This window comes from Chiloscyllium plagiosum, chromosome 2, assembly GCF_004010195.1.
Source record: "Chiloscyllium plagiosum isolate BGI_BamShark_2017 chromosome 2, ASM401019v2, whole genome shotgun sequence".
Taxonomy (NCBI): domain Eukaryota; kingdom Metazoa; phylum Chordata; class Chondrichthyes; order Orectolobiformes; family Hemiscylliidae; genus Chiloscyllium; species Chiloscyllium plagiosum.
This window is the reverse complement of record NC_057711.1, coordinates 145,183,984-145,202,458: the sequence shown is the minus strand read 5'-3', so window position 1 is coordinate 145,202,458 and position 18,475 is coordinate 145,183,984. Positions and strand designations below refer to the sequence as shown.

The 18,475-nt window shown below is 41.7% G+C and overlaps 1 protein-coding gene across 2 annotated transcripts in view; it reads left to right on the top strand.

Annotated features, from left to right (window-relative positions):
- Window positions 1–4,684: 4,684 nt before the first annotated feature.
- LOC122564950 (A disintegrin and metalloproteinase with thrombospondin motifs 3-like) overlaps window positions 4,685–18,475 on the top strand; it is a 258,075-nt gene continuing 244,284 nt past the window's right edge. The window contains exons 1-3 of one of the 2 annotated variants that reach the window (XR_006316046.1): window positions 4,685–5,148; window positions 10,265–10,292; window positions 10,899–11,287. Coding sequence is in view for 1 of the 2 variants with exons in the window: in XM_043720492.1 (XP_043576427.1) it covers window positions 5,089–5,148; window positions 10,265–10,292; window positions 10,899–11,287 (477 nt within the window). In the remaining variant the exon portion in view is untranslated. The remainder of the gene's footprint in view (window positions 5,149–10,264; window positions 10,293–10,898; window positions 11,288–18,475) is intronic. The other variant, XM_043720492.1, reaches the window with a different exon arrangement.

The following is an 18,475-nucleotide window of genomic DNA, read 5'->3' as shown; positions in this document are numbered from 1 at the left end:
TTATTCTGGGAAAAAAGTATTCATAAGGTAAGAATGCTTTCTAAATTAAACCTGTTGTGACCAAGGGGCCGGCTGAATATAAAAGGGGAATTTGTTTTTCCTTCTTTACCAGGGAGCTTAATGATTTATGGTATCCATCTGGCACTATAATAACTTGAGGAACCTTTGTTTCTAACAAAATAAGATACTTTTCAGCAGCTGAATATCATAGAATGATTATGTTCCCAGTTAATACAGTGCCTTGCTCCTGCACTTGCTCTGTGTCTCTGCATCTTGCCTGTCTCCACATTTCATGTCTTTTGTGTCTTTTGTCTGTGTTTTATGCCTCCATTTGAGAGGAGACATCTACATGCTTTGGTCAATTATTTGGCAGCGAGCCCGAAAGAAATTCCAAATGCTCGCTGGATTCCATGGTACCATTTGAAGAAAACAGAGAGATTTTTCTTGGTGGTCTGGTCGCAACGTATTCCTCAACCAACACCTATAATAATCAGTCTCTTATTTCATTGCTTTTTGTGGGAACTTACTGTGTACAAATTAGTCACCATATTTTCCTACATTAAAATGACAAGCAAACTTCATTGGTTGTCAAGTGCTTGGGGATGTTTTTATTTTTTCTTTCTTTGTTATTAATTTTTATTCCTTTTCTTGTCCTACCCTTCTCCCCTTCTCTCTTACTTCCCTCTGTCAATACCAAGAATTTGATTCAAACTCTGTAACAAGGATTTGACTTAATTTAGCCTATCAGGCAGAGTATTATTAGAGATTGCCTGTACCTCTACCAATGTCATCTACTGCATCCGTTGCACCCGATGTGGTCTCCTCTACATTGGGGAAACAGGACGCCTTCTTGCAGATCGTTTCAGAGAACATCTCTGGGACACCAGCACCCAACAACCCCACCACCCCATGGCTGAACACTTCAATTCCCACTCCCACCTTGTCAAGGACATGCAGGTCATGTGCCTCCTCCACTGCCAAACTGTTACTACGTGACGCCTGGAGGAGGAATGCCTCATATTCCACCTTGGGACCCTGTAACTACCCGGAACAAATGTGGATTTCAACAGCTTCCTCATTTCCCCTCCCCCCACATTATCCCAAGCCTCCAACTTGGCACCACTCTCTGGACCCGTCCATCACTGCCCCCTCTGACCTATCACCTTCTCCCTCACCTTCATCCACGTATCACTTTCCCAGCTACCTCCCCACAACCCCACTCCCCTCCAATTTATCCCACAAGCCACATTCCTGATGAAGGGCTTATGCCTGAAACATCGATTGTCCTGCTCCTCGGATGCTGCCTGACCTGCTGTGCTTTTCCAGCACCACACTCTTGACCCTGATTTCCAGCATCTGCAATCCTCACTTTCTTCCTGGATTGTTTGGTTGATTGTTGCCACATATACCGAGATACAATGAGACGTATTGTTTGGCATGCTCTGCCATACAAAGAACATCAGGGTAGCAGAACAAAGTACAGAATACAGTATTACAGCTGCAGAGATGGTGCAGAGGAGAGAGAGAGAGACATTTGAAAGGTCAGTTCAAAAGTCTAATTAAAATGCATTTACATATAACACCACTCAAAATCGTAACAACAAACCTCAGGTTCACATTAAGTCAGCACCTCGGGGGAGTTATAACCAATACTACCAGCAGACTAATCTCAATTTGGCTGTAGTATCAAAATGTTTGTATAGGTAAAAATCAGAAACCTAATAATTATTTGAGGGTAGATCTCCTTACAGTACCAATGTCCTTTGGCTTAACAAGAGCATTAAGCACTTACCAGTGCTGGAACTCCAGCCTGCTGAGCCCATCACAGCTAGTCTCAGTGCAGCAGCACATCTATACCAACCACACAGTGTGTAATATCCTATCAGGCACTATGTTTTACGGCAGATTTACATAAAAGTTTTGTTCGACTCTTTCTGTTTTAGTGCTTATTATTTACATAAGTATTTTTTTTTAAATTACGCCTTCTCCATTTAGATGGCAATGCAATATTGCAATGCTTCCTGATTTGCTGTAGTCATGTGGTCTGTGCAATAGGCACACTCACTGCCAATCATTTATTTTACAATGCCCAGCAGTCATTTTACAAGCAGCTCCAATTAAGTCAGAGTACAAGCAATATTGTACTCACTGAACACATAAGATTGTCAGCCATTCTATTCTTAAATGTTGGCATAGTCTCTGCTTCAGCTACTAACTATAACAGTGCTTTGTCTTAAAGTGTTTCTCCTGCTCTCTGTGTTAATCTTATATAAGTCACATCTTGTTTTGGACTTTTCCAATCACCAGAAGCTGGCTGTTTCTCTGTACACTGTTCCAAAGTGCTTTGGCATGTTCAGAAGCTCTGGAATTCTCAATCTAAATGCAAGCCTTTCTTTTTTCTTTATGTTCTGAATATTTTGATCAGGGGAATGGCACTTTGAAACATCCAGTCAGATTGTTCTCGATCCTACATTGTCTCCAATGGTGTGGTAAGGTGTCACTCAGAAATCTAGTTAGAACCATGTGATAAAAAACTGATAGCACTAGAGTAAATTGCTGCTTTTTAAAAATTCACTCATGGGGATGTAAGTGTCAATGGCTGGGCTTGCATGTTTTGCTGATCTCTAGTTGCCCATGAGAAAGTGGTGGTGTGTGCCTTCCTGAACTACTTTGTCCTCAGGATTTGATACTGAGTTAAGAGGGGGCTATTTTGATTTGAAACACATTACTGCACATCAAGTGACAAAGGTCAACTTGACAAATTGTATGTCAATATGTGAGAAGGGTTTGAATGCTGCAGACATAGGTTCCTGATTTGTCACTCGATATCCAGCTTGAACTTAATCATTAAAATATCATACTGCAGTCATTGTCTTCTTGAAATAAAGCTTCCATGTACAGTGAAATATTATGGAAATTCTTGAAGAATTTATTGAATATAACTAAATCCTCAAATATGGAATCCTTGAGTATAATTCAAACTTTTACTTTTGCACTGTTTGTTCAACTGTATTGACTGACTGGCTCTGGAGAGTACACTAATTGTGCCCTAGTACCAAAATCTAAATTAAGATTTGGGAATTCATAATATTAAACCGCTACAACTTTACACTGATAATTATGCAGTGAAATTATTCATTTTAAACTTTTTTTAAGCATTCAGGTATGAATTCACTGTTGAAAAAATGCAAACATATTTCCAGTTCATTGTGAAAGTGCAACTAAACTAAATGATGAAGTTTATTCAAGTGCATTTTAATTATTAAGCTCTCTACCTGCAATGATTAGAAACTTTTCAAGTGGACTCCTGGCAAAGCTGAATAATCATAGAAATTGACAGCATTATATCAAGTATTAGTGCAAAAGGTATTGCTGGATCTGATAGCAGATACATTGTACATGGTCATTTTTGATTTTTTTTAATAAGTGAAAACAGCAATGGCAGCAGATATTATGATATAAATACCAAAGAGACACAGTAGTAGCATCGTAGTGGCCATTTTGACCATTGTTGCTGAGCTGACTCTTTGGAACAGCTATTTAATTAGATCTTCACCTCCCTTCTCTCTTCCTCCAGCATTATTCTCCATATGAAATACTTATTAAAGATCCTTTCGAAAGTTAACATTGAAGCAGTTCTTATCTTCGGCATTCTTCTCTCTGAATCTGAAGATCGAGTTCCACATCAAAGGATAGCTCAGCTCTGATAAAGGGTCAGCTAGACTTGAAACGTTAGCTTGCTCTCTCTCCATGGATACTGTCTGACTATCTATAATTTCCAGTGTTTTTTGTATTCAGTACAGATCTGCAGTAATTTGCTCCTACAGCTTAGTTGCAGTGAGTGAGTGCTGCACTGTAGATGGTGCTGACTTCCTCCTTTTCCAGGTCAGTTGGAGGGAAAAGATCCCACGGCTGAGTTAGTGAAGGCTTGGAGTTCCCCGATGTCCCAGTGTTCATCTTTCAAGTAGCATCAGAAGTTTGAAAAGAAAAATGACTTGGGTCTCTTTGTTCCGTTTCTGGGACATTGCTGTGTGCAAGTGGACAACCAGTATTTACCACATGGGAAAAAGGTACTTCTCAGAGGAGTGAGCTTATACAGGTTTATAAAATCATGAGGGACATGGGATAGGGTGAATAGACAAGATCTTTTCCCTGGGGTGGGGGTGTCCAGAACTAGAGGACATAGGTTTAAGGGTGAGAGGGGAAAGATGTAAAAGGGACCTAAGGAGCATCTTTTTTACACAGAGGGTGGTGCATGTATGGAATGAGCTGCCAGAGGAAGTGGTGGAGGTTGGTACAATTACAACATTTAAAAGGCATCTGGATGGGAATATGAACAGGAACGGTTGTAGAAGGATATGGGCCAAATGCTGGCAAATGCGACTAGATTAAGATTTGGAGATATCGGTGTTGGACTGGGGTGTACAAAGTTAAAAATCACACAACACCAGGTTATAGTCTAATAGGTTTATTTGGCAGCACTAGGGATTAGATTAGTTTAGGATATCTGGTCGGCATGGACGTGTTGGACCGAAGGGTCTGTTTCCACGCTGTACAGCTCTATGACTGTATGGTCATGGGGCGCTTTGTGAGGTCGTGAAAATAAAGTGAATCCAAGCTGTTTTAAACTCTCCGTCTGACTTGTCCAGCTGTTTTGTTATAAAGTTAACTTTAAGAGTTTTATGGTGGGGATCTGGTGTTTGGAAATGCAACGTGCTAAGCAACCAGTAGCGATCCTCATCCATCCTTCCTCTCTCTCTCTGTGAATAAAGTCTGCCTTTTTATTGTTGGCAGCTCAGTGTGAGCATGTGGTTACAGTCTCCGTGCTGACGTCAAGGACTTGCTGGGGGAGGAGGGGGTTTTGGAGTTTATTACCCGGGGACAGAGGGCAGAGCCTGGGCTTTGGAGCGCCAGGAGTCCGCCTCTGCAAGTCCTGGGAGCCAGACACATTCCCCAAACCCCTGGGCTCCCTTCAAACACGCCAGCCCCTTCCACAGCAGCCGGGAGACCGAGAGACCGACACAGTGACCCAGTCCCACTGAGGATCGTCTTTAAAAGTCGTAAGATTGGAGCTCTGTCGACGCGGTGATGGTTCTCCAGTCACTATGGTTCGCATTTGGAATATTAGCGGTGAACTTGACTACAGCGGTACGTGCAAGTTAGACGTATCTTGCTTTGATTTGCAGTTTCCGAGTGGTTCAGGCGGTGACAGTTTGAACAGTTCGAGTACTTCAAAGTTCCGGACGCTGAGCAGACTGCATTCAGAGGTCTGTGCAGTGCAGCTATTTCAGCTTAAGCTGTTGAGTGCTCCGTTATACAGTTAATAGCTCAGGGGTTGTCAAGCAACAGTTTAAAGTTCTGGAGTATTTAGGGTCACAGTTTAAAATTCTGGGGCGTTTAGGGTAATGATTTAAAAGTACTGGAGTATTTAGGGTCACAGTTTAAAGCTTCTGGACTATTTATGATCACAGTTTATAAGTTCTGGGGTGTTTAGGATACCAGTTTATAAGTTAATCACATAACAAACTATAAATGCTGAAAATCTGAAATAAAAAATAGTTGGAAATAGGTCAGATATTTTTCTGCACACACCTTTCCCTGCAACATAACAGCTTCCCTTTCATGTCTGCTCTCTCCATTGTGGTTACAAACACTCTTTCCAGGTGGAACAGTGGTTTACATTTAGTTTCTCCAGATTAGTATATTTTACTCACTGCTCGCAATGTGGTCTTGTCTGCCTTATGGAGATCAAATGGAGCTTGGGGGACCGATTTGCCAAAAACTGCCCTTCAGTCTGCAAAGGTGACCCCATCGTCCTAACGACCTGCCGTGTTAACTCTCCACCTTGTCTCATGCTGACTTCTCTGGCATTGGCCCGCTGCCCTGTTCCAGTGAAGCTCAGTGTAAGCTTTCAGGAACGAAACAAATTGCTGGAGAAACTCATCAGGTCTGATAGAATCTGTGGAGAGAGTTACCATTTCGAGTCCAGTGACCCTTCTTCAGAACCAGGTTGATAGGGTTGTGAAGCAGGCTTACCGGTGTGTTAGCTTTTATTGGTAGAGAGATTGAGCTTCACAGCTTTGAGGTCATGCTGCAGCTGTAGAAAACTCTGGTACGGCCGCACTTGGAGTATTGCGCTCAGTTCTGGTCACCGCGTTATAGGAAGGATTTGGAAGTTTAGGGAAGGGTTCAGAGGAGATTTACTAGGCTGTTGCCTGGTATGGAGGGAAGGTCTTATGAAGAAAGTCTGAGGGACTTGAGGCTATTTTTGTTAGAGAGAAGAAGATTGAGAGGTGGCTTAATTGAGACATATAAGGTAATCAGAGGGTTAGATAGGGTGGACAGTGAGAGCGTTTTTCCTCAGATGGTGATAGCTAGCATGAGGGGACATAGCTTTAAATTGAGGGGTGATAGATATAGGACAGATGTCAGAGGTAGTTTCTTTACTCAGAGAGTAGTGGGGGTGTGGAATGCACTACCTGCAACAGTAGTAGACTCGCCAACTTTAAGTGTATTTAAATGGTCACTGGATGAACATATGGATGAAAATGGAATAGTGTAGGTTAGATGGGCTTCAGATTGGTTCCACAGGTCAAGGGCCAAGGGGCCTGTACTGCGCTGTAATGTTCTATTTTCTAGATGCTGCTAGTCCTGCTGAGTTTCTCCAGCAATTTCTGTTCTTGTTTCCGATCTTCAACATCCACAGGTCTTTGTTTTATGTAAACTTCAGGAACATCTTTTGCTTAGGCACTTTATAGCATTGTGAACTCAACACTGACTTTAGCAATTTCAGATATTTAGCTTTGTGCACCCTCCTTTCACCTCTTCCCCCCCCCCCCCCCCAACCTATCTTGTTTCATTTCCTTTGAATGTTTTGATCTTTCTGTTAGTTTTGCTTTTAGCCAGGAGCCGACCTGCTCCAGGAACATCTTTTGTTTCCCCATGTGTCCCATCACTATTCCCTTTGCCCAGTTGCTTTAGCTCAGTTGGCTGGGTTGCTGGTTTTACAGAGTAGTGTGATGTCCCCAGTGTGGGTTCAATTTCCATAACTGGTTTGAGGATACCATGAAAGACTCTCCTTCTTAACCTTTTCCCTTGCCTGAGGTCTGGTGGCCCTCAGGTTAAATCACCACCAGTTGCTTCTCTCTAATAAGAGAAGCCACTATGGTCTGGTAAAACTATGGTGACATGGCAACAGCCCTTTGACCTTGTCTATCTATCAATCTTTTCTGTCTTTATTGCAAACCTTCCTTTGTTTTTACATTCCTGATCAAAATCTATTACGTATCTAAGCTTCTCAGCTCTGATAAACCTTTATTGACCAGAAACATTTAAGGTTTCTCTTTCCACAGATGCTGCCTCATCTGTTGGTTATTTCTAACATTTCCTGTTTTAATAACAGTTTAAAAACTCTGGGTTTTTCAGGAATCAATGCCAGCAGCTAACCTGAGACAGCGGAAGTATCTGTGGATGCTAATTATCTGGACTTTTAGAAGGCACTTGATAAAGTTCAATTCATGAAGCGTTATCAAAATAAATGTACATGAATTGGACTGCCTGTTGCAGTGGATGGAGTATGTTGGTGGAGAGATAAAACACAGAGGGTGGGGATGATAGATGTGGCTAGTGGTGTCCCAGGAATATGGATTGGAGCCTCAGCTTTTCACTGCATTTTTAAACTGCCTACATGATGAATAGCGAGGCAAAATACAAACTTGAGGATGATATCAAATTTAGATTTCACAGTAACTGGAAGTGGAGGCAGAATGTTGTGGAGGGACTTTGATAGATCAGCGATAGGATAAACTGTGGCAGATGCAGCTCAACGTAAGGCAGTACAATGTCATCCACTTTGAATCCAAGGAAGATTGATCAAAGTATTTTCTAAATAGTAAGTTAGGAACTATGAGGAACAGAGAAAGTTAGATACTGAAGTGCAATTATCACTAGAAGCTCACAGACAATTACAAACGATATTAACAAGGCTAATAGATTTATGGCTTTTATCTCAAGAGGACTGGAATAGATATTACAATTGGACGAAGCTGGATATTAGACAGAGGGCAACTCGGGATGGGCAACAGATTTTGACCCAAACAGTGATACTCACATCCCATGAATGAATTAATAAAAAGTTCTGGTTAAATTATATTGCTATGGATGACACAGCTCAAGTTGGATAGACAGTTTACAGTTAATCTCTCCAGAGATGTTATTACACATCTCAGCTGGGAGCTGAACCTGAATTCCTGGCTCAGTGATAGGGATATTACTGCTCCACCACAAGGACCTTTGTTTCAGAAAAAAACCTGATGCTAATTGTGACTGGAGACATTTTCTACTGAGCCTGTTCAGATCTGTTATTACACACCTCTGGAGCAGGTTGGACATGAGCGTGGGCTTCCTGGTCTAGAGATAGGGACACTATCACTACATCACTCAGGATCAGTATGCAAAGAAATGCAGAGCCTATTAGGGATAAGAGAGTTAAATTATGAGACCTTGTCGGAAAGACTAGTCTTGCATTCTCTTGAGTGTGGACGAATAAGGGGCGATTTCACTGAGGTGGTTAAGTTGACTTAAGTAGTTATCATAACTGGAGAAGGGGTCCAGAACGAATTTTGATGTCACTATAACTAGAAATGATTTAGAAGATAAATTCTTCACATAAGGCCAGTGGAAAACTGGAATTATAGAGTCATGAAGCATGGAAACAGGCCCTTTGGCCCAACTCATCCATGCTGACCAAGTTTCCCAAGCTAATCTTGTCCCAATTGCTTGCATTTGGCCCAAATCCTTCTAAATCTTTCCTATTCATATAGCTGTCCAAATACCTTTTAAATATTGTAACTGTGTCTGCATATACCACTTTCTCTGGCAGTTTATTCCACATATGTGTGGTGACCCTCAGCCCATTTGCTGTTGTCTAATGCAAAATATTCTTGAGGGTAGGTCAAGTGAACATTTCAGAATTGAGATTGATCCTTTTTGATAGGCACAGTTATTCAAGAATATAGACACAAGGCAGAAAAAGTGAGTTGCAGCAGAATATAAGTGAATGGTGGAGTAAGCTAATGAAGCAGAAGATGTCTTCCACTTTGTCATATTGCAATGGTCTGGAGTACTCAAGCTAACAGTCTGAGTGTTTTGCTGTATTCAGCAAGACCTCTGAAAAAAAGGTGATTATGTGGTGTAAGATCACTGAATTAGTAATCCAAAAGCCCAGGTTAATGCTGAGTTGGGGAAAGACACAGTTTCAAATCTCACCGTTCCAGCTGCAAGAACTTAAATTCAATTAATTTGGAAAATCTGGACTGTAAAGCTACTCTCAGTAATGATAGCATGTAGCTGCCATTAATTATTGCAAAAAACTCATCTGGTTCATTAACTCTCTTAAGGGAAGGAAACCTGTCATCTTAGTCGGGTGCAGGGAAGGAAATCTGCCATCTTAGTTGGTTTGGGGATGGAAATCTGCCATCTTAGTTTGGTTCAGGGAAGGAAATCTGCCATCTTAGTTGGTTTGGGGAAGGAAATCTGCCATCTTAGTCTGGTTCAGGGAAGGAAATCTGCCATCTTAGTCTGGTTCAGGGAAGGAAATCTGCCATCTTAGTTTGGTTCAGGGAAAGAAATCTGCCATCTTAGTCTGGTTCAGGGAAGGAAATCTGCCATCTTAGTCTGGTTCGGGGAAGGAAATCTGCCATTTTACCCTGGTTCAGAGAAGGAAATCTGCCATCTTAGTCTGGTTCAGGAAAGGAAATCTGCCATCTTAGTCTGGTTCAGAGAAGGAAATCTGCCATCTTAGTCTGGTTTGGGGAAGGAAATCTGCCATCTTAGTCTGTTTCAGGGAAGGAAATCTGCCATCTTAATCTGGTTCAGGGAAGGAAATCTGCCATCTTAGTCTGGTTCAGCCTACTTTTGACTACAGAGCCACACCAATATGTTTGGTTCTGAAATAGCCAAACCAGCTACTCAGTTCAGTAACAATTGCAGGTAGACAACAAATGCTGAGCTTGCCACATCCTCTGAAATTTAAAAAGAAAGACCCTGGGGTTTTCAGGATAGCAATTTGAGCGATCTGAGATTTTCAAGTTGGGATTTGCAGGCTTGTGGGTATTCAGCTTCATAGAGGAAGGTTTTTATGAATTTTAGATAGTGTTCAGGGTGAAACCACAACCTGGTATCTGAAGATTTATTTTTACTGATTTCTTTTTCATTGCATGCATATTGAGTTTGTATCTGATATTTAGTTTTTGATATTTTGCAGGCTGGATCTGAAGTAACTGGGAGCCCAGGTAGGTGTGTTATCATTCCATTATCCTTTTTCCTGATCAATCTGCAAAATTTAGGAGGAAGAGCAACATTTCACAGTTCCAAAATGGAAAGTTCATTGCTGTTGCGATTAATGGGGGTGAATTTGATGGGCAAATTCATAGATAGAAGGGTGTGTTTAATTGCCATGAGAGAGTGATTGATTGGTGGGAGAGACTGGTTAACAACAGGGACTGAACGATTAACCATAAGCAAGGTTGTCAGGATGTAGTTGTGGTTGGACAATAGCAATGATTGGTTAAGAAAGGGATTGATTAATGGATAGTGGGGAATGAGTGATGGATAGATTGATTGATTAATAGGAGGAAATGATTAATGGGAAAAAAAATTATTAACAGTGAGAAGTTAGTAATAGGAGAAAGCGATTGAGAACTCCCTAATGTCTATCCATTAACACCCATATTGCTATTGACATTAGTAATGAGTTAGCTGGTGGAAGTAATTGATGGAAGGAATGATAGAGAGTAAGGGGAGGAGAGTGATACACAGTATGATTATTAATCTGTGTTTCATGGATTACTTGGTGATTATAAACATTGCTGAATTTTCTCCTTTGATTTATCTTGCAGCAGTTTTGCAGAGGTTTGCCGCCCTGGGGCAGGAGTTCAGGCTGGTGACTCCACTCAGGACAGACTCCGAGGGTCGCTTCGTGTCCCACCTAGTATCGGGCTCTCAAGTCAGGCGGAAAAGGCGGAGTGGCCCTGCGCCCTGGCCAGGGAGTCCCGGGCAAGAGAGCCAAGCTGAGCCTCACCCACTGTTCTTCAATGTCACCGTCTTTGGCCAGAGCTGGCAGCTCAGACTGGAACCTAGCTACCGGCTCGTGGCCCCAGGAGCCAAGTTGGAGTGGCAGGAAGATGGACAAAGTCACACACAGCCACTGAGTGAGGACTGCATCTATAGTGGGGGCATCAGCCACATCCCTGAGGCCACAGTAGCCATCAGCAACTGCGATGGACTGGTAAGGCATTAGTGGGTCATCTCACACACCCACTGGTGGAAGGAGGAGTAATGAGGTCTCCAGGAATATTGGTGGTCTCTATGAGGTTCTCAAAGATCCATTAGGGTCTGAGGAAGTGGAGACTGGGATAATGGAAGGGAAGTTGGGATCTTGAGGAAGGATTTTGGGGCCTCTAAATGACAGTCGGTTCTCAGGGGGTCATAGGAGTTAGAGGAAATTAGCTTGAATTTTGGAGGTAGGAGTGAGAGGAGTCATTGATTAGAGTGGTGATAGAAAAGCACAGTGGGTCAAGCAGCATCCAAGGAGTAGGAAAATCGACATTTCAGGCAAAAGCCCTTCATCAGGATTGAAGGCAGGGAGCCTCCAGGGGCATTGGCAATCATTTGCTAATGAGTATGATTGTCCACCTTGGAAATTCCATGTCACTGGTCATGGATTCTCTGGCCACTTGTCTGGTTGATGAGCCTGATCCTAGAGCCACATCTCTAACCATTTGTTTCTGGGAGGTGGAATTGTTCTTTGCCCTAGAGATGATTGGTATTCCTTTCTCCAATACCTTTTCTATACTTCCTGCTGTTACTGGGTGTTCTCAAAGAATTGTGTCCCTTCAATACAGGAGTTTCCTCCAAGTCATTTTACTCTGAACAAGGGTTTCCCATGCACTGACGTTGATGTTGAATTACTTGAGGGAGGCTTTGAAGTGCTTCTCTTGTCCTCCTCTTGTTCAAGTGCCCACCTTGAGCTGGGTGAAGATAGTTTGCTTTGGAAATCAGAACTCAGGCATCCTAAGGACATGTGCGGCCCAGCAAAGTTGGTTTCAGATGGTCACAGCCTTGATGCTGGTGCTATTTTCTGCTTCAGGGATGCTGGTTTTAGGAGACCTGTCCTCCTAGATGATGTGAGGAATTTGCTACAATCAGCATACTTCTTGGATTTGATTTATTATTGTCACGTGTGCTGAAATACAGTGAAATGTATTGTTTTGTATTCTGTCTAGACAAAGCATACCATACATTAGTATATGAGGGTAATAGAACAGAATGCATAATATGGTTTTATGGCTACACAGAAGGTGCAGAGAAAGATCAACTCTACTATATGAGATGTCAGTTCATAAGTCTGATAACACCAGGGAAGAAGCTGTTCTTGCATTTGTTGGTAAATGGTAGTCCACATTTTGGAGACGTATAGAAGGGTCAGAAGAATGATTGCATTGTACACAAAAAAATCAGTTTGAATGTTATCGTCATTGAAGACTCTTAGACTCTTATCCAACGTTTGAAGACAGTGCTTGCGGATTGGATGTCTGCATCGATGTCAGCCTTAAACGAGAGATAACTTCTCAGGTAGTGGGTATGTTCTATGATTGGGGGGATTTCTCCATTGATCTTAATGGAGGGATGGTCTGGAATTTAACTTGGACAGACTGATAAAGGCTTTGTGTCATCTTGAGGTTAAGGCGAAGTCAATTTCTTCTGTGAAGGAATTAAGTGAGGCTTGAAGATTCTGTTCTGAGAGAGCAGAGGTGACATTGTCTACTAAATACTGAAGTTCCACAAGTGAGGTTGGTGCTGTTTTCTTCTTTGATTTCAACCGTTTGAGGTTGGAAAGTTTTCTGTCCATCCTGTAGACAATGTCCACATCACTGGGAAGCTCATCCATGACAAGATGAAGAATGCTGGCAATGAAGTAGGAGAAAAGGATGGGGGTAATGACACACTCTTGCTTGACCCCTGTGTTGTCTTCAAAGGATTTGTCACATTACTGTTGATGAGGACTGTCATCCTGTTGTGGAGGATTCAGAGGCTGTTGATGAATTTAACTGAACAGTTGGCCTTTGATAGGATCTTCCATAGCACTTCACAATTGACTGAGTCAAAGGCCTTGGTCAGATCAATAGAGCGACTGGTGTTGACCTTGGTATTTCACTTTGTTTGAAAGTCACAATGGCCTTCAGGAAGGATTCCCTCAGAGACTGGGAAAAGGTGCCTAGCAAGGATTTGGGTGATCTTCTTCCTGGTGATGGAGAGTAAGGAGATTCCTTGGCCATTCCCACAGTCCACTTCATCTCTTTTCTTGAAGGCAGTGTCAATGATAGTATCACAGAGATCAGCAGGGATGTCTTCTTTGTCCTAAATTTTCAGGAACAGTTGATGGAGATGATGGGTAAGCTCTGCTCTTCCCTATTTGAAAATCTCCTTTGGAATCCTATATTCTCCTGCTGTTTTTCCATTCTTCATGTGTTTAATGGCAGCTTCAACTACTGCCACACCATGTGGGAGTCTAAGATCATCTTTGATGGAGAGTTGAGGGATTTCTTCAAACATGTCCTCATCGATATTTACATTAGTGGTTTAGGAGTTCTTTGAAGCATTTTCTCCATCAGAGGATGATTTTGTTTTGTCCCAAAAGGGTGCCATCCTTACTCTGTACCAGTTTGATGCCAAGAGTGTTGGGTCCATATATTATCTTGGTGACACTGAAGAAACCCCAGGTATTGTGCTTGTCAGTGAGGAGTTGCCACTCGTTTAGCTTTCTCAGTCCACCATTGTTTCTTCTTGGTCATCTTTGTAACTCCGCCTTTGGCCTTGCCTTTTTTGTTTGAGTTCACCTCTTTGATTCACTGATGATGTTGCTGTGCCAGGCATGGAGAGTTTTCATCTTCTTGTTGATGAAGTCTCTCAGTCTTGATGTTTTCCAGTCTTGTAACCTATGGTTTCTTCACAGCATGAGGTGATGGCTGTCTTCAGCTCTTTCACTACATTTAAAATCTCATTGGAGATTTTGGCGAAGGCATTATTGAACATTCGCTAGTCAGCTCAGCTGCTGAACCTGCTTGACATTTTTTTTCTGAACTTCTTTTAACTTCAGCTGATTCTGGTGGCATTTGAAGGACGTTGAGGAGCAGATGAGCTGGTAGTCTGGTCATTGCTTTGGTAACAAGGATGTCCTTTTGGGCTGAGGATTGAATGGCAATGCAGTTGATCTTGTGCCAGTGCTTTGATCATGGATGCATCCAGGAAGTCTTGAACTTGTCTTTTTTGGCAAAACAGTGTATTGGTGATGACCAGCTGTGTTCCACACATTTGGTGAGCCAGAGAATCCCATAGATGTTACAATTCCTGACTTTTTCTTTTCCGATGACCCCATTCCAGAGTTGGCATCCTTTCTAACCCTTTCTGTTGAAGTCTCCGAGGAGGATAATTTTATCTTCCTCAGGGCTGTTGGTGAATATGGTGTGCAGAATGGAGTGGCAACCTTCTTTGGACTGGTCTGTGGCATTAGGGTGGAGCTAAGGCATTCATAACTGTGGCTGATTCATGGCAAGTTGTAGAAGGACAGTCACGAGGCAATCGTTGATGCCGACAGGGAGCATTGAGAGTTGGTTGACATTTTTGTGCTTGATAGCAAATCCAGTTCCATATGTTCTAGGTTGATTCTCGGGTGTTTCTCTCCAGAAGAAGGGTGGGGCTAAACGTGAATTATAGGATGAGGGCATCTAGCTAAAGTTTAAAATGTAGGCATCTATACATGGGAAGGTGTTGTGGGTAATACTGAGTCTGTGGTGATCAGTTAGAGCTTATATGGGCAAATTCAAAGGTCTTGTCAGTAGTAACCTGGAAAAGGGGGGGGTTTTACATATGGCTGGCTGTTTGGAAAGTTCAAGGTGTGTTCCATCAATTGCATTCTAGACTTGCATTAGTGAGAATATTATGCTGGTATGAGATCTTTACTAGTTGGCAATGGGTTAATAGCTAGTATTCCAGAAAAAAAAAACTGGATTTATGACTAAGCCTTTAATTAACGACAAAGTCAAAGTAAACTATTAGAAAGCTAAGCCAGGACAGACTGTTCTGGCATATATAGCTTTGCAAAATTTGATTAGTAGCAGACAAGAATTTTTATATTTACAGATGTAAATTCAATTAGTATTAATCCATGGAGTAACAATCTCCTGTTACTGAGTATGTCATTTTCTTAAGGCTGTTTGAAAAGATACATTTTTTGTTTGGTGAGATTGTTCCTATTGGTTGGCTTCAAGCATGTTGGGTCTGGAAAGTTCACAGTCCCATGTTTTACTCCAATCTCACACCTCAGTATTTCCTTCAGAAAGACCTGTCACATAGTATAATCTCATCCAAACCAAAACACATTTCCATGATACTAATGCTTAATCTATCGTGTGCACTCATCCTGCAAATATAGCGACGAGCATCAGCCATTGATGGTGGGGATGCTTTATTAAAACTAAACTATAATTGAAATGTTTGAAAATGGATATCCTATTAGTTCTCCATTCTCCGAATCTTTTCGTTAGCAAAGCAAAGGTTGACTGAACGGTACAAGTAAGGGCCATCTACAGTGACTGTGTATTGTACCTTTCCTGCCATTATTCATTTAGTTTTGTTTATAGATCTTACCAGAGATATTTGGGGCAGAAAATCATCTCAACAGGTTCACAAACACCAAAGTGATAGTAATGGAGTTGGAACATCTGTTGTGGTCAAACATACAGGCGACTTCCATTAATACCTTTGGAAGTCAAAGACATAAGTACTTTCAACTTACAAAACTCTAGGTCCTTCAGTTTGCTACAGGAATTAAATAGAAATTTTTGGTATGGAACACAGAATGCAAAAAAAAGCCTGTAAAAAATGTTCACTGTCACAGACAGTGTATAAAAACATTGGTGTATCACAGTGATCAATGCCAGGCTGCTGGGAGACCTAGTGTAGTGTACTTTATGGGTCCCTGTGAAACTGGGAGAGAGATCGATTGGTATACTGCGCAGCCTAATGCTAAATAGTGGTGAAGATGGACAATGGTGTCTGCAACTGGTGGTAACATGGAATAGTACTGGTCCAGGGGCTAGATTCTCTGTTGCTAGTGTTGAATGCCACATTGGGTGAACTGAAATCTGGATATTCAATAGGCACAATAGGACTTTCTGATTTTTGCCATTTTCTTTCATTGTCAAATATGTAATTAATATCTGATAGTAGAGAGCTAAATACTGGGCTTCCAGGAAAGTTGATTTGAGTTGTTTTGGAGTTTGGTGGTTGGACAGCAGTGCTGCATTACAGTATCCATGGTTTCCTACTTTGATTCCATCCAGTTTTGCTCTCTGTTGGGAATATGAATTGTCAACCCTCAGAACATAACTAATGAGTTACTCACACGACAATTGTTGCCATCTTTCACTCATTGAATGGTCTTGTCTATTGTGGATGGGTGGAATACAGATTTCGGGTAACAGGATGAAGATGCAATTTAAATGCAGCCAAAGAGAAGACCCAGTGATTTTGAGTCAAATTTTCAAAATTTTACGATTCCTGTGAGAAGGTGGTTGGTATCACACTGTCTTCTGTCTGTTCCTCAGTCTCTGTTTGTAGTATAAAGCTAACTTTGGAGTTGCATTGTAGCTTCATTTCCTTACTTGCCAGTTTAGAACGTGCCAGCACGAACTGTGGTAGAGGCCAGAAAATAGTGGAGCCTGTGTGTTCCTTTCGGAATTGTGTGGTCTTTCGTCATTCCAGTCCTGCAAAGCCTGCTGTTATTTAGTTCAGTTAAGTACTGGATGAATAAACTGTTGTCCTGCATTTTTAAGTAGGCCCAATTTTACAGATCAAATTTCCATGCCTGTAAATCAGGAGACAACTTTATGAATGGAGGAGCAGTGCAGTGCACATTGATCCCATTTCAGGTCAGCGGAGTGGTTTTGCAGGCGCAGCATGACAGCTCAACAGAACGTCATGCTACAAAGCAACTTTAAATGGCCCACAGGCTGCAGGCTCCATTACTAAAATATAGACATGGCCAAGCAAGCGCACAGATCAGTGAAAGTTTTGCAGTGCATTAGGACCTGCACCTCCACTTACTCTCCAAACCCCATCCTCACATTGGAGACTTCATGCTAGCCACAGAGGAACCTGGCAATCTTCCCTTTAAAGAGGATTCTGTGGAGGTTGGAGATTGTGCCCAGTTACTGATCTTGCAATTAAGTTTGAAAGCAGTCATCAGGAGCTGAATGAAGAGAAAATTATAGTCTCTAATATCTTTCGAAATGTTGTTAGTCTCTACTTGTTTTATTGTATGTAAGAAGGAAAAGCTATACTTTTATCAAGCTGTTTGTCATGTTTGTCAGAGCAGAAGTATTTAAATTATAATATTTGCTATTTTATGTGCCATTACTATGAATAAGCTTTGGATATTTTACTATAACAGTAAACTATATCCTGTGATATACAAAGATTTGAATAAAATGCAGATGCTTCAGACTATCAGCTACTGAAATCCTCATTTGGTTCCATAGATACTCAACAATTTTAGTGCATGGTTGACCAGCCTTCCATCTTCCAACATCCAAAAACTCATCTAAAACCCAGCTGTCCATATGCTAATGTGCACCAATTCCCATTCACCTACTGTTGGTTTACATAGACTTCCAGTCAAGCCCCATCACAAAGTTAAAATTCTAATCGCTGTCTTGAAATCCCAGTCTATAGACTGACCCCCTCATTATTTCTAGTGTGCTCCTCCAGCCATAAAACCTCCAAAACCTGTGCATTTCTCCAGCCGGACCTTTTGTGTACTTACAATTCTGTTGTCCTACTGTCAGTAATCATTCCTTTTGACCTCATATAAATCTTGAGATTTCTCTCTCTCTCTCTCTCTCTCTCTCTCTCTCCCCCCCCCCCTGCTATTAGTATGCTCCTTAAAACTTATAAATTTGGCTGAGATTTTGGTCACCTTTTCTAATGCCTGCTTCTTGGCCCCACATTAGCTTCAGTCTGTGAAGCACCTTGGAACACTTAACTATTTAAAGACCGTGCAAATGCAAGCTAAAAGCTCTCAGAATTTCTCAGATGGTTTCTGCCAATTGGGTACTGTAACATTGGCAGGCAATTAATGAAATCTCCGGAAATACTTTGTAAACAGGATTTCCACAGAACTTATGACTTATGATCAGAGAAAGATTTCTTTCATTTGTTAATGGGATCTAACAAAGTTTGCAGTGTTTACTATAAATGTCTAATTGATCTTAAGGTGGTGGTGAGCCACCTACTTAAGTGGCTGCATTCCATGTGGTGTAGGTACCCTCACAGTGCTGTTCGGCAGGAAGGTCCAGGACCTTAACTGAGAGACTGAAGGAATGCCATGAAATTCCAAGTCAGGATGTGGTGTGGT